At 37.7% G+C, this 25,035-nt stretch overlaps 2 protein-coding genes across 2 annotated transcripts in view; both read right to left on the minus strand.

Annotated features, from left to right (window-relative positions):
• The window catches only part of LOC117305746, a 21,342-nt gene extending 8,202 nt beyond the window's left edge, over window positions 1–13,140 (minus strand). Inside the window, exon 1 of the mRNA XM_033790622.1 lies at window positions 12,484–13,140. Within this exon, the coding sequence (XP_033646513.1) occupies window positions 12,484–12,568 (85 nt within the window). The 5' untranslated portion in view covers window positions 12,569–13,140. The remainder of the gene's footprint in view (window positions 1–12,483) is intronic.
• Window positions 13,141–16,577: 3,437 nt separating this feature from the next.
• On the minus strand, window positions 16,578–24,728 carry LOC117305742 (carbohydrate sulfotransferase 11-like). The gene is made up of 4 exons (XM_033790617.1): window positions 24,377–24,728; window positions 23,031–23,107; window positions 21,720–21,926; window positions 16,578–18,721 (listed from the first exon to the last, which is right to left on the minus strand). The coding sequence occupies exons 1-4, from the start codon at window positions 24,492–24,494 to the stop codon at window positions 18,047–18,049; spliced, it is 1,077 nt and encodes a 358-aa protein (XP_033646508.1). The 5' UTR covers window positions 24,495–24,728; the 3' UTR covers window positions 16,578–18,046.
• Between the last annotated feature and the right edge of the window lie 307 nt (window positions 24,729–25,035).

The raw sequence follows: 25,035 nt of genomic DNA on the forward strand, positions 1-25,035 counted from the left end.
CATATGGATTAGATGTTGTCAAATTATGGTTTTAGGTTCTTAACAAAGAACTTATGGAATATATGGAACTTAAATAATTTATGGTTTCAGACAGGTTCGTTAAATTTATGAGATATGGTTTTTGGTTTCGAAATGTGTCTGTTTTTTTAATGGGATTTATTAATTCATTTGGCGGGCATGTCAGTGATAACCGGGACAGATGTGAAAGAGTCGCACTGTTGCTTTTCCAGTAAACATCCTCTGATAATTCTTAGTAAACTGACAGGAATTTGTGTGGTTAGAATTAAAGTAGGATTTGAAACTTTGCTTGGTGGAAATACGATATGGAAAGGTTTGCTGTAACACCATGTAATGACTATCTCTAATGAGTTGGGGTGGTTCTGAAAAGAACCATTGGTTTCAACTCGACGTTTCGATCAGTATGCTCTGATCGTCTTCTGGAGAAAAAGATCAGAAGAAGACGATCGGAGGATACTGATCGAAATGTCGAGTTGAATACACAGTTCTTTTCAGAACCACCCAATTCTTTAAAGGCAGTGGGCACTATTGGTAATCACTCAACATAACTATTACTTATAATTAGCACAAAACCTAACCTGGTAACGAGTAATGGGGAGAGGTTGCTAGTATAAAACATTGTGAGAAACGGCTCCCTCTGAAGTGACATATAGTTTTCGAGAAAGAAGAATCTTCATCGATTTTGATTTCGAGACCTCAGATTTAGAATTTGAGGTCTCGAAATCGAGCAATGAAAGCGCATAACTCCGTGTGGCAAGGGTGTTTTTTCTTTCATTATTATCTCCTTGAACTTCAACGACCGATTGAGCTCAAATTTTCACAGGTTTACTACTTTATGCGTATGTTGAGATAAATCAAGTTTAAAAACTGGTCTGACAATTACCGATAGTGTCCAGTGACTTTAATAGTCATTACATAGTGTTACCGCAAACCTTTGCATATTGTGGTTATAATTATTAAAATGAAACACAGCCAAGTGTACCACTTTGTCCCTGGCACGTTATCAGTTGCTTTCAATTGTTTCAATTGCTGTCACTTTTTGTTATAAAGGGTTCTGTGTCACGTTTTGATAAAAACGTAATTAAGAAGTATAGCACTGCATCTTTGGAAATAAACATCTCACTTCAGCAGTATCCAGACTGTCACTGGTCAACTTAACATTTTTTGTGTATGACTTGGGATCTGTACAGTAACTGTTGGTAATGACTCTGAAAATTAATTCCTATAAAAACCTATTCCTTGGATAAGTACAGTAACTTGGGATAGTACAGTGCATTTTGAGAAACTTTTCACTTCGAAGTACCGCATTGCGGTTACAGGAAAATACCTCACTTTGGATATAGTTGCTGCGTTTTTCTTTTTCAACTTGGTAGAAGACCAATTGAGCCCAAATTTGCTCAGAAAAAAAAAAGGTATGCATTAAGTTGGGATCCACCAAGTGAAAATACTGATCTTTGACAATTACCAAACGTGTCCACTGCATTTAAATTGTCAAAGACCAGTCTTCTCACTTGTATCTCAATATAGGTCTATATTCATAAAATAACAAGCCTGTGAACATTTGAACTCAATTGGTCGTCCAAGTTGCGAGAGAATAATGGAAGAACAAACACCCTTGACGCACAAGTTGTGTGCTTTCAGATGTTTGATTTCTCGAAATCAATTCAAATATTTGAGTGAGGAATTACTTCTTACTCAAAAACTACGTTACTTCAGAGGAGCCGTTTCTCACAATGTTTTATACTATTAACAGCTCTCCATTGCTCGTTACCAAGTAAGTTTTTATGCTAATAATTATTTTGAGTAATTACCAATAGTGTCCACTGCCCCCAACAATGTTAAAGGTTTGCTGGTTCACTTATGCTGGCTAACACACAAAAGGGGGTGTTTGTCTTTGCCATTAAATTAGCTTTTATGACCAGCACGAGCTTTTACCAAATATTTGTTATTCAATTTGGAATCTATTATAAACTAAATGAAAGTGAAAATTACGGTTCTCGTGAATTTCCAATTAATGTGCAAACCTCGAGGGTGTTCCTAATTGCTTCGGTTATAAATGTTCGGGCTGGCGCGAGAAACAAAGTCACGCACTTTAACGTCTCAAATTGTCATAAAACACGCGAGACTTGCGTGATAGATTTACCTTGCAATCGAAGTAAAACTGGTAACATTACTCAAGACATTTATAAAGACGTTAAAGTAACAGAAATGTAAGAAAAAAAAACACAGATTTACATAAAACTTACACGGTCTAATGATGATGATGATGATAATAGAAAACATCCCTTGAAATATTTCTGTCTGAAATGTCATTTTTGATGAGAAATAAATAAAACCCAGTTCCCGTTTGGATTTGATCGCTCATTAGTGAGCGTTTTATTCATTTGTTTTTAAATCGATGTCATGTAAAAATAATTAGTGTAATCGGATTTTCTCGTGACCCAGATGGCCGATCGGTCTCCAACTTTTACAGGTTTGTCAGTTTATGTATTTTGGTGGATATAAAGATCTTACACTGACCAATTGTTTTGTTAGACAAAACCAACTTTGTCATGTTCCTTTAAAGGCACTATATACACGTTCGGTAGTGTCAAAGACCAGTCTTCACACTTGTGACAAGTATCTCAACATATGCATAAAATAACAAACATGTGGAAATGAGCTCGATTGGTCGTCGAAGTTGGGAGATGATAATGGAAGAAGAAAAAACACCTTTTTCACACGAAGTTGTGTGCGTTCAGATGCTTGATTTCGAGACCTCAAATTCTAAATCTGAGGTCTCGAAATCAAATTCGTGGAAAATTATTCTTTCTCGAAAACTACGTTACTTCAGAGGGATCTGTTTTCATAATGTTTATAATATCAACCTCTCCCATTACTCGTTATCATGTAAGGTGTTATGCTAATAATTATTTTGAGTAATTACCAATAGTGTCCACTACCTTTAAAGCATTTTTCATCCGGTGAAAAAGTTTGTTGACCTCTATGAATCCAACGTTTGAATATTACAACTTAAAGACTGACTCCTATAATCACAGTTGTTTATTTTCGTTGCCATGAAGTATTTGACAGATATTGTGGATGTAATTTGCTTCTATCATGACTCGATGAATAATCCTAACTAAAAATGTCAACCATCCATTAAGTTTTGTTTATAAGGGGAAAAAAATACAAGTTAAGGAAAGTGCAAAACTTGCACGCTCAGGATGTGGAGTTAAGTATTGGACAACTTTCACTGTTTATTTTTGTTTCGGGAGCTATAGAGTGCTTCATAATGTTTTGGTGTACATCTGCACTTTTGAAACTGTCCTCCAACATTGCAGCTTAGACTACAGTGTGGCTGGGAATCTGGCACCAAAAGCCATGGCGAATAAGCTCGTAAACGAGAACAATATTTTTTACATATTGACGAATAGATTTAAAAGGTTATAATTGTTTATTTTAGATCGTTTCATTTTAAATAAAAGAAACATATCTTCAATACATTCGTAGAAACATACCTTCCATTTCGCAAGTGATAATGTAAAGTAGAAAGATATGAAAGCAGCGGATGAATATACGTCAAAACTTCAAAGTGGATTTACTCGGAATGCACTTTTTCCCGATTCGCCACTATGAGAAAAATGCGACGAATTGAAGCTTAGAATACATGAGTCGTGACTGGAGAATCTGTGTGTCTAGCACCCCCCCCCCCCCCCCCGGAGATTGTGTGTGTGTCCTGCGGCATAATTCACGAGCCTCGAAGTGTGATGTCAGATGTTTAGGCGATAGTGGGGATGTCACTATTTTGTGAAGAAATGGACGAGCCGTGATGATTTCGACCGGCCCTTGGCCAAATTCCAAGAGCTTTGTAAGCAGAAAATAGTGCTAGAATTGTTTAAGCTAAGCAATACTAAGCAAGATAACAGGCACACTTATAATACATGTGACTCCTAATGGTGTTTGCGCTGGTAACCTTTTTTTGGTCGAACCATAAAGTGTTGTGCTTCTATAACCAAAATCCCAACATAATGTTGGTGATTGTTGGGCTATTACTTGCATATAGTTTTAGTTAGTTACGTTTCAACTCGTGATTATCAACCATCTAGATGAACTTATTTATTGATTTGTGCTTAGCTAGTTTTTGTCATGCCTAAGCAATGCTATGCAACTTGGCCCTGGTTATTTCAAGGAGAAATGTTAGCCTAAAACTAATTGAGAATTCCAGTCAATATTTTATACCTACCACAGCCCCTGTCCAAAGTTACTACTTGAGAATTCCAGTAAATTTTTTATTACGCATAGCTACTGTCTGCAGGTTCACCGTCTGCCGTGTGGTAACAATTTTGTCATTTTCCATTATTAATGATCGAATAGATGGCATCACTCATTTTTAATGACTTTGAACATCGTATTGTTTATAAAAAAAACTCTCTTGTCGTTTACATCCGTGTCTTTCAGCCTTAACTTGATTAATATTTCCCCGAATAAGTCGTGGTCGGGTGAGTTACGTACGTGCCGGAATTCTTTTAAGTGCGCGTTAGAAACTGCCTAAACATTAAACAAGTTGTCCACTTATCCAACATATAAATTGCAGATTTTTAATAATAAAACGGATTTTTAAACTCGTGTAAGTTGTTCTGGGAAGCCATTAGCCTGAGATGTGGTTGACATGCTTCGAAATTGTTGTTCATAGATGATCACTTATACGTCGTCATTAGATGATCAATATTAAACCCTTGAAATTGAAAGAGACCGTTGTCAATTTCGTTCGGCAATATTTGTTACAAAAAACTGAGCATGAGTGTTTAATGATTGGTAATGATGTCTGTCTCTTGAGGTTTATTTAGGAAGCGTGTATTTATGGTAATTCATGCCTGTTTGTTTGTTTGTTTTGGCTGATTGTTTGTTTGTTGGGGGTGTTTGGTTGTTGGGTGTTTGTCTGTTTGATACTTGTGTGCTCACAGTTTTTTTTCTTAAAAAACCTAGGGCTTGAGTGGTTGATCCTTGAAGACAGTATGGTTTGCCCATTGAGGTAGAAAGTGTGTAATCCTGCCTAAGGATAATTATCTATTTGTTTGTTTGTTTGCTTGTTTGTTTGTTTGTTTGTTTGTTTTTTGTTTTTTTGTTTTTTTGTTTGTTTGTTTGTGTGTTTGTTTGTAGGTATAGGAACTGTACTTATGGGGTGTTTTGACATCATGGGGTGCATCCTAAAATGTTTTTAACAGGAAAGGAAAGATTCATAGACAACACCAGGGGAAAGCCCACATTGTCGCCCTAAAAATGGGTTGTTTATACTGGGCTGGACTGAACCAAACAATAATTTTGAAATGAAAGTTTCAAGGAAAGAGATAATAGAAACCATAGGGGGAAATCCCGAAATAGTCGCTCTACACGATGTTGTCTGTCTGAGTTTTTTTTTAGTGTTTGTTTGTTTGATTGTTTATTTTGTGTTTGTATTTTTGTTTGTGTTTATATAACAGTACACGGATGCCTACAAAGAACTTTGTTATAATGAGCAGTTAAATATATTTTTGAAGGAGGTTCTGCATGCTTATAAGGAGCACATACATTCTGAAGTCCTGAATATCCTTTCTATTGTGTTTCTTTGTTTTTTGCTGTCCGCATAACAACTTTCCTGTTATAACGAGTATAACGACGTTATAAAAAGCACAGTTCTGCTTATAAAGAGTACATTCTGAAATCCTGAATCTCATTTCTACTTTGTGGTTGTTTGTTTTGCTGCCCTCTCCTCTTATAACGAGTATAACGTCGTTATAAAGAGCACAGTTATAAAGGGGTTCTGCTTATAAAGAGTACATTTTGAAATCCTGAATCTCATTTCTACTTTGTGGTTGTTTGTTTTGCTGCCCTCTCCTCTTATAACGAGTATAACGTCGTTATAAAGAGCACAGTTATAAAGGGGTTCTGCTTATAAAGAGTACATTCTGAAATCCTGAATCTCATTTCTACTTTGTGGTTGTTTGTTTTGCTGCCCTCTCCTCTTATAACGAGTATAACGTCGTTATAAAGAGCACAGTTATAAAGGGGTTCTGCTTATAAAGAGTACATTCTGAAATCCTGAATCTCATTTCTACTTTGTGGTTGTTTGTTTTGCTGCCCTCTCCTCTTATAACGAGTATAACGTCGTTATAAAGAGCACAGTTATAAAGGGGTTCTGCTTATAAAGAGTACATTTTGAAATCCTGAATCTCATTTCTACTTTGTGGTTGTTTGTTTTGCTGCCCTCTCCTCTTATAACGAGTATAACGTCGTTATAAAGAGCACAGTTATAAAGGGGTTCTGCTTATAAAGAGTACATTCTGAAATCCTGAATCTCATTTCTACTTTGTGGTTGTTTGTTTTGCTGCCCTCTCCTCTTATAACGATTATAACGTCGTTATAAAGAGCACAGTTATAAAGGGGTCTGCTTACAAAACTCTGCATCTCGGTTCTGATTTGCGGTTGTTTGTTTTGCTGTCCTCTTATATTTATACCAAACTTCCTTTTGTAACGAGACTATATTATAAGTAGACCTTGCTATAAACGGAAATGGTAGGGCCCAATATTTCATAAAGCAGAACTAAGCTTGACAAATTTCTTTGCAAAGCAAAAAAATGAGTCGGGCACCAGCCACAACGATGACATCTTTGTGGGCTGGTAAAACAAATTCTGCTAAGCAATACTGAACTATTCTGTGTTAAGCGATTTTTTTTTTGTTCTTACGTTTTTATAGGCTTTATGAAATTGATGGCGTCACCGTTTAAGCCCGTTTACTGTTTGCCAACCTGACTAGCCGTACTGTTTGATACTCTGGTTCATTGGTCATTAGATCGTCTGATTAGAAATTGTAATTAGTCTGACATTCTGACTAATGCTATCATTGAGAGGCTAATTTGTTACTCCTGCTGCATAAAAAAGTAATTATTGTAATGCATATTTTGTCTAATGTGTTTTCTAATGACAATTAAGCCATTTGTCCATGTCATCTATAGTTTTCAAGAAACAAAGGGGTACATCATTGGTTATTTGATGAGTTATTCCAATTATCTAGTTTTCATGTCACATATCTTGAAGGGATGATACATCATTGGTTATTGGATGAGTTCGTCCATTCCAATCATCTAGTTTTCAAGAAACATATCATAAAGGGATGGTACATCATTGGTTATTGGAAGAGTACATTCATTCAAATCGTCTAGTTTTCAAGAAACATATCATAAAGGGGTGGTACATCATTGGTTATTGGAAGAGAACATTCATTCCAATCCTCTAGTTTTCAAGAAACATATCATAAAGGGATGGTACATCATTGGTTATTGGAAGAGTACATTCATTCCAATCCTCTAGTTTTCAAGAAACATATCATAAAGGGATGGTACATCATTGGTTAATGGAAGAGTACATTCATTCCAATCCTCTAGTTTTCAAGAAACATATCATAAAGGGATGGTACATCATTGGTTATTTGAAGAGTACATTCATTCCAATCCTCTAGTTTTCAAGAAACATATCATAAAGGGATGGTACATCATTGGTTATTGGAAGAGAACATTCATTCCAATCCTCTAGTTTTCAAGAAACATATCATAAAGGGATGGTACATCATTGGTTAATGGAAGAGTACATTCATTCGTCTAGTTTTCAAGAAACATATCATAAAGGGATGGTACATCATTGGTTATTGGAAGAGAGAGTACATTCATTCAAATCGTCTACAGTTATCAAAGTAACCTAATCATAAAAGGATGGTACATCATTGGTTATTGGAAGAGTACATTCATTCCAATCCTCTAGTTTTCAAGAAACATATCATAAAGGGATGGTACATCATTGGTTATTGGAAGAGATTCATTCCAATCCTCTAGTTTTCAAGAAACGTATCATAAAGGGATGGTACGTCATTGGTTTTTGGATGAGTACATTCATTCCAATCCTCTAGTTTTCAAGAAACATATCATAAAGGGATGGTACATCATTGGTTAATGGAAGAGTACATTCATTCAAATCGTCTACAGTTATCAAAGTAACATAATCATAAAAGGATGGTACATCATTGGTTATTCGAAGAGCACATTAATTTCAATCTTCTATTTTCAAGAAACATATCATAAAGGGATGGTACATCATTGGTTATTGAAAGAGTACATTCATTCAAATCGTCTACAGTTATCAAAGTAACATAGGCCTAATCATAAAAGGATGGTACATCATTGGTTATTGGAAGAGCACATTAATTTCAATCTTCTATTTTCAAGAAACATATCATAAAGGGATGTTACATCATTGGTTATTGGAAGAGTACATTCATTCAAATCGTCTACAGTTATCAAAGTAACATAATCATAAAGGGATGGTACATCATTGGTTATTGGAAGAGTACATTAATTTCAATCTTCTATTTTCAAGAAACATAATCATAAAGGGATGGTACATCATTGTTTATTTGAAGAGTACATTCATTCCAATCCTCTAGTTTTCAAGAAACATATCATAAAGGGATGGTACATCATTGTTTATTTGAAGAGTACATTCATTCCAATCCTGTTTAGTTTACAAGAACATAAAATTATCATTAAGGGATGGTACATCAATCATTGTTTTGTTTTTTGAAGAGTATATTCATTCCAACCCTCTAGTTGTGCACGGCTAAATTTACAATGTTGACGAGCAGACTATACGAAAATAGAAATCAAATATTGCCACTGGGTTTCAAGTTTTAAAGGAGTATTACAGAATTGGTAAGAAACAAAATCGTGAATAAGATTTACATTAAACTTCACACGGTCTATGATGATGATAGAAAACATCCCTTGAAATATTTATGTCTGAAAATAAAACTAATTTCCCGTTTGGAGTTTTATCGCCCAGTGAGCGTTTTATTCATTTTCTTTCTTTTTCCAACGATGCCATGCAAAATTTGTAAATGGTTTTCACGATATTCTCGGGACCCAGATGGCCGATCAATCTCAAATATCTATACAGGTTTGTTATAGTTTATGTTTATGGTGGATAAAACAAAGTGCTTACACTGTCAGCAACCGTTTGTTAGCATATATTTAGCGCATTTGTATTTTTCCTGGATCGTTCGGTTCACGTGTCATATTCAAAGCGCATTTGACGTAATTAAGTTGAACTCCAGAATGCCACATCGTTTCATATGCCATAGGGGCAACTTGGCATTCCAAATATTTCTTGAATAACAACTTAATTGTGTGATATAAACATCCATGCTGACCGAAGAAATATATCGTAGAGGGAGCCACGTTCAAATCCTCCGGCGTTGTATTGGTATAGGGAAGAGTACTTTCATTCATTTATTTATTTTTTTATTTTTTTATTTATTTATTTATTTATTTTTTTTATTTTTTATTTACTTATTTTTTATTTTTTTTTTCTCTTGATGTGGAGTTATACTACTCCGTTTATTCAACAACAAACATCAGCAAAAACATACATCAATACAACAAGCTCCAATACATACTGCTATTATATAACAGATTAAATGAGCAATTTTTTTTTCTTTTTTTTTCTTTGGGGGGGGGGGAGATTATTTATTCCAAGCCTCTAGTTTTCAAGAATATAATCACTAAGTAATCACTTGTTTTGGAAAAGTCAAGTCCAAAGAAACCCATAAAGACTGGCAAAGTTTTTGAAATAGTACATTCATTCCAATCCTCTATATTTTTTACGAAGTTATTTTTATTTTATTTTTTTATTATGAAGGGACCTTACGTCATTGTTGTAGGAATGGTCATCAATCTGGTCCTCAAGTTTAATGTGTCAATTTTTGTTCTGTTTAGCTGAAAATGGTTTACGTTCTGTCAAGGTTTTATTAAGTGATTTTTGTTCAATGGGAGACTTTCAGGACGCTAGTGGCAGACCTACCAGGTAAAATCCATTGTTCTCGATAATGTGCGCACGCTCAGAACTACGTAAACAATGGAAACTTACCTGGTAAGTCTGCTGCCACCTAGTACCTAGCGCCTCAAAGTCTCCCATTGAGGCAACCGAAATAAGCAACGTTGATAGGGACTTAAAACAGGATTGGTACGAAGTTTAAACTCAATGGACTTTCCTAATTCTCCATAATACTCAATCGTTTAATGAAGCCCATGTCAGGCCATGAGTTTTCGCTCTTGAAGGGGTACATCAATTTCCTTCTGGTAAGGGGCATTTCTATGGAAAATGTAAATTTGTATTGGAACTTTGCAAAGGGTAACCCACCGCCACAGCAAAGGCATGGGCACAAAGGCATTTGCTTTTCGTGGCCTGTCATGCGCACTACCGTTTAATTTCATAGCTAGCATCTGCACTTAAAGGATGAAATAACAAACCTGTACAAATTTAGGCTTAATGTCCCTAAACGGTCATGAGAAAATTGTGGGGAAAACAAACGATTGTTCGTTCTCACCTTTAGACCTTCGAGTTTTGTTGTCGCGAAACCAAAACTAAATTCTTTTGCTTATTTAAAAAAAAAAACTATTACCATTTTAGGCAAGAGTATTTCAAGGGAAGAATTCCCGCATGACCGTCTTTAGACCATGTACATGGACATTTGTTTTCCTTCGTTTCCAATGGTATGCATACCTTTCCTTTATATAGTGTATTGAAGGTTGGTGGCATTGACACACTGTGCAATTATATTTATAGGCCCACTTGCAGGTTTACATGTTATAAGTGGTATGGCCTACATGTGGGCATAGTCATACTTCATGTCATCGAGAATAATGTTAGACGTTGTTATAAATTTGCTGTTCAAAGTATGAAGTGTTTGGTTGAACATGGCAGATTGTGTTGGGGAAACTCTAGATATGTTATGCCTAAAATGCCTAAAATGCCTAAAATGGCAGCAGACCAGTGGCAGTCTGTATCTGCGTGTGGTGACGTCATGGCGTTGTCGATGAGTTGTTTTTATTCCTGAGTGATAAAGGCAGTTTGAGGAAACACACAATAAATGACCCTTATACAGACACCGATTTAACAACAAACAAAATAAGCAGGAAGCACACCGGAACTCTACTCTGCTTTATTTAAAACAGTATTTGATGGCTTGACATTTTCACCACAGAGTCTTTCTCGAAGATTAAGTCAGAGAAAGACGAAACGTCAGGTCACAAAACATTTTGCTGTTGTTGCTTCATTGAAACTATATGTCCCTTTGGTTGGTAAGCAGTGTGCAGTGAACGATTGCCCTTGTAGTATAGCAGAGCAAAATGCTACGCAAAATGTGTCGGTTGCCTTTTAATCCTCATTTGCTACTCGATATTTAGCATTCTGTGTGCACAAAATCTGTCAAGTTGAAATATTTTGCTGTGCCAATTTGCTGGATGAAATCGTTCCCCGGTTTGCAACAGCTAATTAACAGGGCCTGAATTTCTCATTTTGGAAGTGCACAGCAATTATCTTCTTTAATAGAACAAAATTAAGGGGGACACGTCTAAACTAGGAAAACGTAAATCTGTATTGAAACCTTGCAAAGGGAACCACAGTATTAGCAAAATCACAGGGCACCATTGCAGTCACTGTGTGGTGCCATGGGTTAATTCGAGGCTTGTCTTCCACTTTACTCAGACATGTTTTGTAAAGCTATAGGCGTTTGTTGTGTCAGTGTGGTTGTAATTGCCCAGCTTTGTCAAATATTTGTGTGGGATCACAAGTAAAAAGGTTTTCTTACCTTGCCCCCGGAGAATGATGGAGTTGTTATCACCATAGAGTAAGGACAGAGTTATCACGAAGGAATTGCTATGGTTATATAAACACCCAAAAGGTTGCTGTGGGTCGATGAGGGTTTTGGATTAGAATGGTAAGAATGCTGAGGCTACAACACTATACACAACACTTAACGTATACTTGACACTGTGGGGTTGGGGGGTGGGCTCCGTACCCTCCATTCAAAGCTACATTCAAAGTGTGGACCTGAGAACATAAGAGGTCCACAAATTGTAGGGACTTGAAACACTATGTGGACTCTTAGAAATTCACAGAGTGATATTCAGTGTTGATGAATAGGACTTTCCTTAAGTGTAAAACAAAGGAATATCCACACAGTGACTGCAACACACAGCTGTGTGTGCTGATGTGGGTATACCCTCCATGTGTACATATGGGTATTATGTGTAGTATGGGTATAAACCTCCATGTATTAAACTGGTATATCATGGACCACTGGCTGGGTATACCCTCCATGCGTTAATATCGGTATGTTGATGTGGGTATATATACCCTCCAAATGGTACACCAGTTTAAAATGTATACCTGATGAATATACAACTAATTCAATCATGGGTTTTATCGACTAGAACCAACTAGAATTGCTCTTACAGTACAACACATTATGACAAATATTACAGTACAATACAAATATTACAGTACAATGACAAATATTTGCACAAATGACAAATATTTGCACAAATATATTTGTCGTTTATTCATCTGATGCGTTGAAATTGAAAAGGAAAAGAACTGTTCTATACTTTTTCTTACCATCTGTTGATGACAAAACCTTCGATGATGCAAATGTTGTCGCGACGATGACAATTGTCACAGCTAGGACGTTGCACCACGGCATCGTGATCTTCTACTCCTCACGGTCTCAACTCAGAACTTGCACTTGAACTTGAACCGACTGTAATAAACAAGCTTGGATATACTGGCAGTGATTTCCACTTCACGTGCTAAACTTTTGAAAAAGATTGATCACAAAAGGCATACATTCACAATAATGGTACACCGTGTGCGTCTTGATGAACACAACTCTGTGTTTCAGTTCTGTCCAACGTACTTTGCATCTGCACGTAGTGTTAACCCGATGCAAAGGAACGTTCAACAGGAATTGGTGATCATGAAACTATCACTGACAGAACACAACCCGATGCAAAGGAACATTCAACAGGAATTGGTGATCATGAAACTATCACTGACAGAACACAACCCGATGCAAAGGAACATTCAACAGGAATTGGTGATCATGAAACTATCACTGACAGAACACAACCCGATGCAAAGGAACATTCAACAGGAATTGGTGATCATGAAACTATCACTGACAGAACACACGTATTAGACCTTGCTCCGGAGTTGGGGCGCTGTTTTTGCTATTGTGCATTCGGTATAGCAGCGTAAAATGTTGTAGATTTTTTTCTTTGGTTTTGGTTTCAAACTATTGTCAGCATCACGTGTTAAACTAACGCAAAATAGAAAGTTCAACATAACGTTTTAAACACACGTACCGGATGGGGCGCTGTATTGTCTCGATAATAACACGTAATATAATACAGTATCCTGCAGTCGGTCTTTCTATTTATATAAGGGCTTTGGGTGCACGTCACCTACTTAGACCTACTTCTATGGTAGCGATCATGTTTCATTTAATACAGAGGTGACGTCACATTAATATCTCGCTGTGCATGGTGACAGTTCGTGTGGTATTTATGTATTCATTTATTCATTCGGGTGTTAGAAAACATCGAAAACATACAGCAGCAAAATACTAGAAATGTGTAAAACATGACGAAAGTATTAGGGACGTACCAAAAGACAAAGAGCAAACAGGAATCTAGGGATTGCCCAAAAGCGAACCTAACCACTACCCAAAACAGCATTAAGTATAAACATAAAAACAAGCAATCAAAAAGCGCTTTGATCATGTTGTGGAAAAGCGCAATATAAATACCTGTTACTATTAATTATTTAGCTTTGTCAGATTTTTGGGCGATTTGACCCGAAAATTTTGATTAAAAATTCAATAGGTATTTTGATGGGGGTCGAGAAAGTTACAAGCTTTCATTTGAGCCATTGCTCGAAAAAGTCTGCCAATTATTAGTAGCAGTGAAATAAAGTGCTCAAAATTAGTTTTTGTCGGGATCCCGACCATATATCACGTGACCAATTCTTATGTGTTTTATAAGAAACGTTTTTAATTTTTGTCATGGTTCCTGAACATTAAAAGTAAAAGTTAAACTTGTTTTCGTCAGAGCGGGTGATACTCTTTGAAATACCATTCACTCAATTTTTGAATAAAAGGGGCCAAAAATCTGACATAGCATCTTTAAAAAGGCGGAACATTTTAGAAATTGAACCATTTGACACGTTGGCAATTGAGAGCATTTAAAAATTACAAAGAAACATTGGTCACTAAGAAACATATGTTAGAATGAATTCCAGGTCTGGAATACAGCCCGGGTGAAAGGAACAGTGCTCCGGTGTTCCAGGGAATTCTGTCCCCTGTGGAAATTCTGTCCCCCTTATGGGAAATTTACATGGGTTGGAGGAGGAGAATTCAACAGAGGGCGCATATTCAGAAGTTTGTACACAGTTCGCCCTAGGGGAGACAGTAGGGACTTTTCGTTTTCGACGACGGATGGTTCTGCGACGGTAAAGATGACATTTGGCGTCATCTGCGCATGCGTCGGCTTTGAGGACGGTCGTCCCTCAATTTCTACGACAGTACTTGGGATGAATCTTCGTTGTGCTGAAAACGACAACGTTTAGCTGAACAACCGTCGCAGAACCGTCGAAAACGAAAAGTCCCTATTATCTCCTGCCACACCGGCAACGCCCGCAACCTAGCACCGAATGATTTTGGTCCTTCCATGGTCCTTTCTCTTAAATACTGTCCTACGGATTTACACTAGCAAAAGGGGGAACCTGGCGATTGGGCAACCCACTCTATAACACTGATATCCTGGTTCTGTAGGGGCACAGTAACGCAATGGGCGATACTGGGTGCTGCCAACTTTACTATAGCTAGACCTTTCATTGAATTTTTATATTTTTACTCTTTGTATATATGCATCCGCAATTCGGCCTTTTTTAGCCGTCATGTTTGCATTTTTAATAAACCAATAATAATAATCTTCCTTTTGAAGCACACTGCAACAGATTCATCTAGTTTCCCCCCAAGGCGCTGTTTAATGTAACCAAACAAGAGGCGGACATATTATTCAAAGAGCATAACAAGATTTATTAAAATATAAACCACTAAATGGACCATCTACAGGCTTTAATTAAAACACACACCACGAAAGTTAAACAGTTGTCAAAAGTTCAAGTAACAATATTACATAAAAAGTGTCTTTACGGAAAAAGCATTTACAAAATATCAGAAGTACAACGTATTTAATCAATACCGAGTTATTAATAATGTTTGTGCTGATTGTCCTCTGCTGTTTGCAACACAGAACTGTGGGCTTTTGAAGAGGTTTATTGTAAATAAACAATATTTGAGCAATAGATCCTCCCCAACCCCCACGAGTAGTTCTTCTGTGTTGAACCATGGAGGAAGGAATAGAAGGAGCTCGAACGACCCGCAAAACCGCAGAGTAACAAAAGAATACACTGACAATGCCCCTGTCTGGCCAGTAGAAAAAGATAGGAGACCACCAGCTGGACGGCCGATTAACGAGCAGGATTAGATTTCTTTGTACAGAACGTGCGGTACCCCCGCTCTGCACCGTTGCCTTCGTGTAAAGTTGAATCATTGGAGACAAGAATTGTGAATATACACGTTTTCATTTACCGTTTGTGGTGTTTCACTGAAACATCATGGCATATTTTTTCATTTTTTTGTTACTTTCCGGTCACTAGCGGTGGTTCAAAATTTGGGTATTAGCACACGAGGGTGGTTGGTATTCAATTGTGTTTTTCGATTTGGTTAACAAGTGTACAAAATTTTTATCAGGTCTCAAAAAAGTTGTTTTTCTGTATTATATCCATACGTCATACGACACCATGGTTGAGAGAAGAACCAAGTGCACACGCGCAAACTCACATACGCCAGGTCGCCCATTGTCTGTATAAGGTATGTCGGTGATTACGAGGTGTTGTTAAACGACCGCGGTACCGCAGGTTCGACTTTTGAAGTCCCTTCGTTCGAGCTCCTTCTATTCCTTCCTCCATGGTTGAACATGGACCCCACCGAGGAATTTATTCGAAAAGGAAGTATAGAACACCAAAGGCAGGACCCCACAAATCCTATGTGCATTCGTGGGGTGCGGCGGGATTGGGGTACATGTTAAACCGGACGCATGTAAAGAATAAGAGACAATAGGTTCATATAGTTGGGTAAAGGTCCCCAGTTGGACGTATGCACAATACCAATGACAGCCTTTGCCAAAAGTTTAGGGTATGACTAAAAGAGGGACATTAGGATTCCTAATTGGGTAAAGGTCCCCGTTGGACAGTGTGCACAATACCAATGACAACCTTTGCCAAAAGTTTAGGGTATGACTAAAAGAGGGACAATAGGATTCCTAATTGGGTAAAGGTCCCCGTTGGACAGTGTGCACAATACCAATGACAGCCTTTGCCAAAAGTTTAGGGTATGACTAAAAGAGGGACAATAGGATTCCTAATTGGGTAAAGGTCCCCGTTGGACAGTGTGCACAATACCAATGACAACCTTTGCCAAAAGTTTAGGGTACAACCCTAGCTCTATGGGTACAACTGTCAGGGTCTACTGGGGTGTAGCCTGGGGTTGATGTGTGTATGTAGCCACAACACCGGGGTGAGGATTACTCCTCCGTTCAGATGCAGTAACAATTCACTCGGGAAAGAAAATGGAGTCTATACAGTCCAACTGATGGTCGTTGATTGTCTTATGATATTTTAATCAAACCCAATTAAATCCCCTACAACAAAGGTACAGAGAGACAATACATTTAGTTTGTTTTACAATAATCTAACTCACTTTTGTTGTAGTTAAAAATAATACTAATATGATCAATTAATAATTCTGGACTTACCAGACACCTGGGATATAGGCACTAGCTCTTCTAACCGACCATGTCTATAAGGCGTCCCACGCCACAATCTGGGCTGTAATAAATACACATACTAATACAGTCACGCATGGTGAATAGATAGCCCTACAGGTGCACAGTGAAACTCATCCACTTACAAATAATGACAAATGTTTATAGCCACAAATAACAGATTTATACAATGAAATGTAAAATAAATATCCACTCACCAGAGTCCACAAACGAAATTGGGTTGGATAACCACTCCCAGATATATTATGTTCTTCAATTCCACCGCGAAAGCGGTGGAAACTTTTAACGCCGTATTTTGATTGCCTCAAAGTCTCGTATAGTCTTCAAACAATGGCGACCCTTCAATGCAACTTGCACTGGTCAAACGTATAGGCAACGTTAGCCCTAGTGCAGAAAGAAATCACTCCGCGCGCAAAAGAAAACTACATTTGTAGACTCATCAGGGAGTTAAAATACCCAATGACGACCTAATGAAATATTAAATGATAACTTGTAAATCCCACGTTACTATTAATGTGAAATTTGAAGACAAACTAATTTTAGAACCAATTTGATAAGACGTACTACATTAAGGCAATGTAAGTACCTACAAAGCGAAGCAAAGTGGCTTACCGCGTTAAAGGGGCTGTGATAAATGAAAGTTGCCAGACCCTGACACAACTAAAAGAGGGACTATAGGATTCCTAATTGGGTAAAGGTCCCCCGTTGCATAGTGTGCACACGATGACAGCCTTTGCCAAAAGTTAGGGTACAACTATAACAGAGGGACAATAGGGTTTCTATAGTTGGGTTAAGGTCCCCAGTTGGACGTATGCACAATACCAATGACAACCTTTGCCAAAAGTTTAGGGTATGACTAAAAGAGGGACAATAGGATTCCTAATTGGGTAAAGGTCCCCCGTTGGACAGTGTGCACAATACCATGACGGTCGTTGCTAAACAGTTTGGGTACAAACAATAGAGGGACAATAGGAGGTCCCTTGTTGCATGTATAACGAAATAAATATTGTTGTCATACTACCCTTGGAAAGATATCACATAATAAACAAAATATTACAAAACAGATATCATAAGCAAAAATAATAAATTGATGAGATGTATTTGCAAGACAAGGACCAAGACTTTGTGCTGTCAATAGGTCATTTTGAGTACAGTGGACACAGTACTGTGGGACACTGATTGGTTTGGGGTAAATTTGTCTTGATGTACCCAAACCAAACAGTGCACTCGCATAGTGTCCACCATACGTCAAAAATGCTATAACGCTGTATTCATTAGAATGAAGGTTTCGGGTACCCAAAGAGCTCAAAGTCCAACTGGTAAACCTCCCAAAGGTTTTGAATTTGTTCTTTGCTCAACTGACTCATGTAGTGGTCAAAGTTTTCCGAGCCATTCGACGGAACACTTACACTTTTGGGCGGATACGAAACCTTTGTCTGCACATCCAACTTCGACATGATGTATTCGGAATCGTCATAGACGGTGTCTAACGTGCCAATATAGTCGTAGTTTATTTTACACGGAGAACAAAGCTGATAGAACTCTTTCCAGTGTAAGTCAAACAAAGCTTTGTTAGCTTTGGCGAGGTAAGAAGCCCACTCACTCCACGTGATAGTCTCGCCAGTATTAAGCTCCCTCATCGTTGCATTCTTCCTGAACTTCTTCATGATGTACTTGCCAATTTTTTGGTAGGGCGGAGACCCTCTGTAAACATCCATGTTTGCGAACTTATTTCCGTACGCTGACAGAACACGCTCAAATGGATGCCGTGTGAAGATGAACTTGGTATATGTTTCCAGACGGTGTTGTTGTTCTCTTGTGTTGAACGAACGGAGTGTCCTTTTGTTTTCACTAAAGTACGCGTGGGCCATTCCTGTTGTGATATCTTCCGTTCGATTCTGATTACCATCCATCACCATAAGCAGTCTCTTCCAGTTGGTGCACCCAGCCTGTCAGCAAACACAATGACAAGTAGAATTTGAAACTTTGCATGGTGGAAATACGATATGGAAAGGTTTGCGGTAACACCATGTAATGACTATCTCTAAATTAGTTGGGTTGCTTTGCGCAATGGGTATTTGCGAAAAGGTATATTGTTTATACGTCGTTATGAGTTGATTTACCGCTTTGTGCTATAAGAGCGATTGACTGGGGGAAAAAAAACGTTTTAAAATAGCTTTGTGAACTAAAAATGGTCGCCATTTTGTACAACCAATTCGTATTAAACCTTTCCATTTTTCATGAACAAACCGCGCTGGTTGGCATGCACGGCTGGTTGTTAAGCAAAACACCCGATCGATCGTGTTAACAGATGTTCTGGCCAAATTCAACATTTTATGCAAGCTTTCAAATATGTATCTCTCATGATCGGTTGCTTTGTTTTCAACAATTTTTGTTTGTTTGACATTGTTACATTGTCTGTTTTTGTTTTTACATTTATGGCTTTCATTAGTTTTTCGAACCTAGGTTGGCAAAAACTCAGGCTGTGATTTGACAATAGAAAGGTCTATAGTTACAGTAACAAACACCTTAAAGGGTGTGGCTATTTTTTGTATTACATTAAATTTTGGTATAAAGGCAGTGGACACTTTTGGTAATTACTCAAAATAATTGTTAGCATAAAACCTTTCTTGGTGACGAGTAATGGGGAGAGGATGATGGTATAAAACATTGTGAGAAACGGCTCCCTCTGAAGTGCCATAGTTTTCGAGAAAGAAGTAATTTTCCACGAGTTTGATTTCGAGACCTCAGATTTAGAACTTGAGGTCTTGAAATCAACCATCTAAACGCACACAACTTCGTGTGACAAGGGTGTTTTTTTGTTTCATTATTATCTCGCAAGTTCGATGACTGATTGAGCTCAAATTTTCACAGGTTTGTTATTTTATGCATATGTTGAGATACACCAACTGTAAAGGCTAGTCTTTGACAATTACCAATAGTGTCCACTGCCTTTAAAGATAATGATGGTAGTAGCTTCCCTTAAAATGATACTCGCTGAGGTGCTGTGGTTTATAAGAAATAATGATCAAAACAAATTTCACAAAAGTATTGTCGTCTCGGTAGGTAACGGATTTACGCGGCTCTCCTGAGAACATTGCTCTGTGATTTTCATTTTGTTTCTCAAAAACCTGACGACTAATGAGGCTGAAACTTCTACAGGTAAAGTTGATATACATCTGCATTCACAGTGAGTAATGAAGAATACATGTCATGGCCAAAAAGTTGATCTTCAAAAAGGTATCAAAACCCTGAGACCCTTAAATGCAGTGGAAACTTGAGAGATGTTGATAGTATAAAAGTAACACATTGTGAGAAGACTCCCTCTGAAGTAACATAGTTTTCAAGAAAGAAGTAATTTTCAACGAAATTGATTTCGAGACTTCAAGTTTAGAATTTGAGGTCTCGAAATCAAGCATCTGAAAGCACACGACTTGTGTGACAAGGGTGTTTTTTCCCTTCATAGTTATCTCGCAACTCCGACGACCAATCGAGCTCAAATGTTCACAGGTTTGTTATTTTATGCATATGTTGAGATACACCAAGTGAGATGACTGGTCTTTGACAATTACCAAGAGGGTTCAGGGGTGGATTTCACAAAGGGAGTCCTAACTTAGGACTAGTCCTAGGCAATGCTAAGAGATAGGACCAGTCCTAAGTTAGGATGAGTTACTGGGCCCAATTTCATAGAGCTGCTTAAGCACAAAAATTTGCTTAAGCAAAAAAAATTGCTTAGTAAAATCAGATTACAGGCCAAGACTCCACTAAATTGTTATGCTAAGTAACAACAGCTAAATACTAGTCATAAGCAATGTATATGGCATGAAATTTTGGCCAGTAACACGTGTAAAATAAGCGAGCTAATTTCGTGCTTAAGCAAATTTTTTGCTTTGAAGCAGCTCTATGAAATTGGCCACTGGTCCTAACTTAAGACTAGCCCTATCAGTTAGCATTGCCTATAGGACTAGTGCTAAGTTGGGGAGAGGCTTGTGAAATCGACCCCTGATATGATACAATTATGCATTCAGTTGAAAAGGTTGAAGGTTTCTTGTCGCCACAATATTTAGCCATGCATAACAAAAAATCACATCAGCACCACACAATGAAACCGAGTTGAATAGTGAAAATACCAAAAATGCAACCGTCAGGGCAAGGTGGGTCAAAGCGGCGTACACAATACTGATCACAATGCTGATCAAAAGAATAACAGTTGGTCGTCACCAAAACCACCAACTAATATTCAATGAACCATGAGTCTCGGCACAAAATAAAGTATAGATTTTGTCATTCCACTAAGTTGAGAAACAGTGTGATTTTTGTGCAATATTTGTCCATATTATGAAAAGAAATCATTTATTTTACCCAATTATCACATGTAGCATTCCCCTTTGAGTGTGAAAATGTTTGGTGAAGTATGAATTTGTTTTAATGCATTTTAATGGAAATTATTTTGAAAAATGTGTTATTTGGATGCAACACGACACCGTGTCCATGTTTCATCCAGAAGTTTATTTATCAAATTTTCATGACGACATAAACGTTTACATAATATAGTTTTCTTGATCTAATCCTTTATTTGGGTCCAAGCAACCGTGAAAACTCACACAGAATTGCATACATACCTTGCGTTGATTGTCCCAGGTATTGATGGACCACGAAGACAACAAATAGAACGGCACCGAGAATCAAAACAACAAGCCGGAACTGGCATGTTTGATTTCTTGTTCTTATCAGATACATCTTGAAATAATCTTACGTGTAACACGTGTAAAATAAGCGAGCTAGTTTCGTGCTTAAGCAAATTTTTTGCTTCGAAGCAGCTCTATGAAATTGGCCACTGGTCCTAACTTAGGACTGGTCCTATCTCTTAGCATTGCCTTTAGGACCAGTCCTAAGTTATGACTACCTTTGTGAAATCCACCCCAGTGTCTTTAATATTCCACGCACCTTTTGTATGAAGCAGTAGAGGAGTTTATGCTTGTCGATCACAAGTAACTGTCCTTGTGTTGTGGAGCTAATACCGCCCATGTTTAGTTCGGGATGTTTCGCACATGACTCTTGTATGTATTTGTGACGTTGGAGCTGCACTCCGGATTGTTTTTCCAAAAAGGCCTCCTTTGCCGAATACTCGGTGGATTTCGCTACCTTCATGGTCTAAGAAAAGAGAGAGGTTGAAATATTATCAAACATCAACACATTAACATTTAAACAGGTGGCACAAATATCTTTAATGTACACAGTTAACCCATTAGTGCCATGTTGATGTGGGAGTTTATTAGTGTGATGCACATACACAATGGCCACTGCCATGGCTGTTCCCCATTCAAAACTTGTGATAGTTTTCTGGATTAATCCTAGCTGAAGTTTGTCCAAAATAAAAACTTGAATAAATTCTCTTCAATTTCAGGTGGCTAACGGATCGGACGATACACTGTAACAGAGAATGTAAGTGGAATCTTCCCTTATTTTTTACACAGTCAGTAATGTTGCTGCTGTATTTTAGTAGTTTGATTAATTGATTGAAGTTATGCGGATAAAAATACACAGTAAGACATACAAACAACACAGGATGGTATTGCTTAACAGAAACAGGTTACTAGTCAAAATTACATTAAGCTTGCATTATTGTGGCTGGTGCCCCCACTCAATTAGGATTAGAAAGGGTCTGACTTAAAGTCAGGTCATTGACATTAGGAACAGAATCATTAATCGTGACTATAAAGGCAATGGGCCCAATTTTGCAAAGAAATTTGTCAAGCAGTATTTCTGTTTAAAGACACTGGACACGTTTGGTAATTGTCAAAGACCACTCTTCTCACTTGGTGTATCTCAACACATGCACAAAATAACAAACCTATGAAAATTTGAACTTAATTGGTCGTCGAAGTTGCGAGATAATGGTGGAAGAAAAACACCCTTTTCATACGAAACTGTGTGCTTTCAGATGCTTGATTTCGGGACCTCAATATCTAATTGTGAGGTCTTGAAATAAAATTCGTGGAAAATTACTTCTTTCTCGAAAACTACGTTACTTAAGGGAGCCGTTTCTCACCGTATGTTTTATACTATCAACAACAGCTCTCGATTGCTCGTTACCAAGTAAGTTTTTATGCTAAAAATTATTTTGAGAAATTACCAATGGTGTCCACTCCCTTTAACAGCTTTATGAAATTGGGCCATGTTGCGTGTGTCAAAAGAAAGGTCAATATAGTCCAAACAGGGAACCTTACAGTGTATAGCATACTACACTCCACTTACCAATTGTGGGCCTTCTTCTTTTTGGATGGACACTCTTTCATGCTCTTCATTTTTGTCATTCGAATCTATTGCAGGCACTAAATATAGGGAAAAGGGGAAATTTTGATCGGTTTATGGTATTCTCGTCGATATCCTAAATATCTCATCAATGTATAAACCAATTCAGGCATCAATTCCAATTTTATTTTATGTAACAAGCAAACTAATTCATTTGTGACTTTATTTCAAAAGATAATAGAAATGGCTGTTTACAAACTGCTTCCAACAAAAACTACATGGTATCACAACATGTGCAAAATATTATTACTGGTCTCACGTGTTGATCCTACTTGAGAAGAACTGGGGCCAAATTCACAAAGAGATAAGACTAGTCTTATCTGAAGTTAGGACCCCAGTAAGTGGGGCCAATTTCATAGAGCTGCTTAAGCAAAAAAAATGGCTTAAGCACGAAAATAGCTCGCTTATTTTTCACATGTTACTGGCAAAAATGTCATGCCATATACATTGCTTGTGACTGGTATTTAGCTGTTGTTTACTTAGCATAATAATTGAGTGGAGTCTTGGCCGGTAATCTGACTTTACTAAGCAAGGATTTTTTTGCTTAAGCAAAATTTTGTGCTTAAGCAGCTCTATGAAATTGGGCCCTGGTCTTCACTTAAGACTAGCCCTATCTGTTAGCATTGCCTATAGGACTAATGCTAAGTTGGGGAGAGGCTTGTGAAATCGACCCCTGATATGATAAAATTATGCATTCAGTTGAAAAGGTTGAAGGTTTCTTGTCGCCACAATATTCAGCCATGCATAACAAAAAATCACATCAGCACCACACAATGAAACCGAGTTGAATAGTGAAAATACCAAAAATGCAACCGTCAGGGCAAGGTGGGTCAAAGCGGCGTACACAATACTGATCACAATGCTGATCAAAAGAATAACAGTTGGTCGTCATCAAAACCACCAACTAATATTCAATGAACCATGAGTCTCGGCACAAAATAAAGTATAGATTTTGTCATTCCACTAAGTTGAGAAACAGTGTGATTTTTGTGCAATATTTGTCCATATTATGAAAAGAAATCATTTATTTTACCCAATTATCACATGTAGCATTCCCCTTTGAGTGTGAAAATGTTTGGTGAAGTATGAATTTGTTTTAATGCATTTTAATGGAAATTATTTTGAAAAATGTGTTATTTGGATGCAACACGACACCGTGTCCATGTTTCATCCAGAAGTTTATTTATCACATTTTCATGACGACATAAACGTTTACATAATATAGTTTTCTTGATCTAATCCTTTGGGTCCAAGCAACCGTGAAAACTCACACAGAATTGCATACATACCTTGCGTTGATTGTCCCAGGTATTGATGGACCACGATGACAACAAATAGAACGGCACAGAGAATCAAAACAACAAGCCGGAACTGGCATGTTTGATTTCTTGTTCTTATCAGATACATCTTGAAATAATCTTACGAAAACGTCTTACTATAGTCCGGTTCTTAGCGCCCTTGCACTCGTTACTGGTAACGCCGACTGCAAAATTTATGGTTCTGCGACGGCAAAGATGACATTTGGCGTCATATCTACGCATGGAAACAACGTTTGGCTGAACAACCGTCGCAGTCGCGATTCTGGTGTCCATAGTATCTATGGTATATACATGGAGGTCTTGGTATATATGTTTCAATTGCCGGACACAATGGCGGCCCGTCCTTTTGCGCTTGGGTGCATTTGTATGGGACATAATGGTACCCTTTGTAAAATCGTTGAGAGGTTAACAATGGCACGTCTTGGTGGTATCAAGTGTCCATGGTGGTCAGTGGATTGCTTGTGGGCCCATGGGTGTCGCATGAGTGGGTACATGAGTAAGTGCAAGTGCCAGCGCGCACACAGACATACAAGAATGATTTTATCGGGGTAGAGAGGACCATCGAGGTATAGTGGTGTGTTGAGATAACTTGATGCACCATTGAGAGTCAAGGCGCACCGGTCAGAAAA

This window comes from Asterias rubens, unplaced genomic scaffold (assembly GCF_902459465.1).
Source record: "Asterias rubens unplaced genomic scaffold, eAstRub1.3, whole genome shotgun sequence".
Classification (NCBI taxonomy): domain Eukaryota; kingdom Metazoa; phylum Echinodermata; class Asteroidea; order Forcipulatida; family Asteriidae; genus Asterias; species Asterias rubens.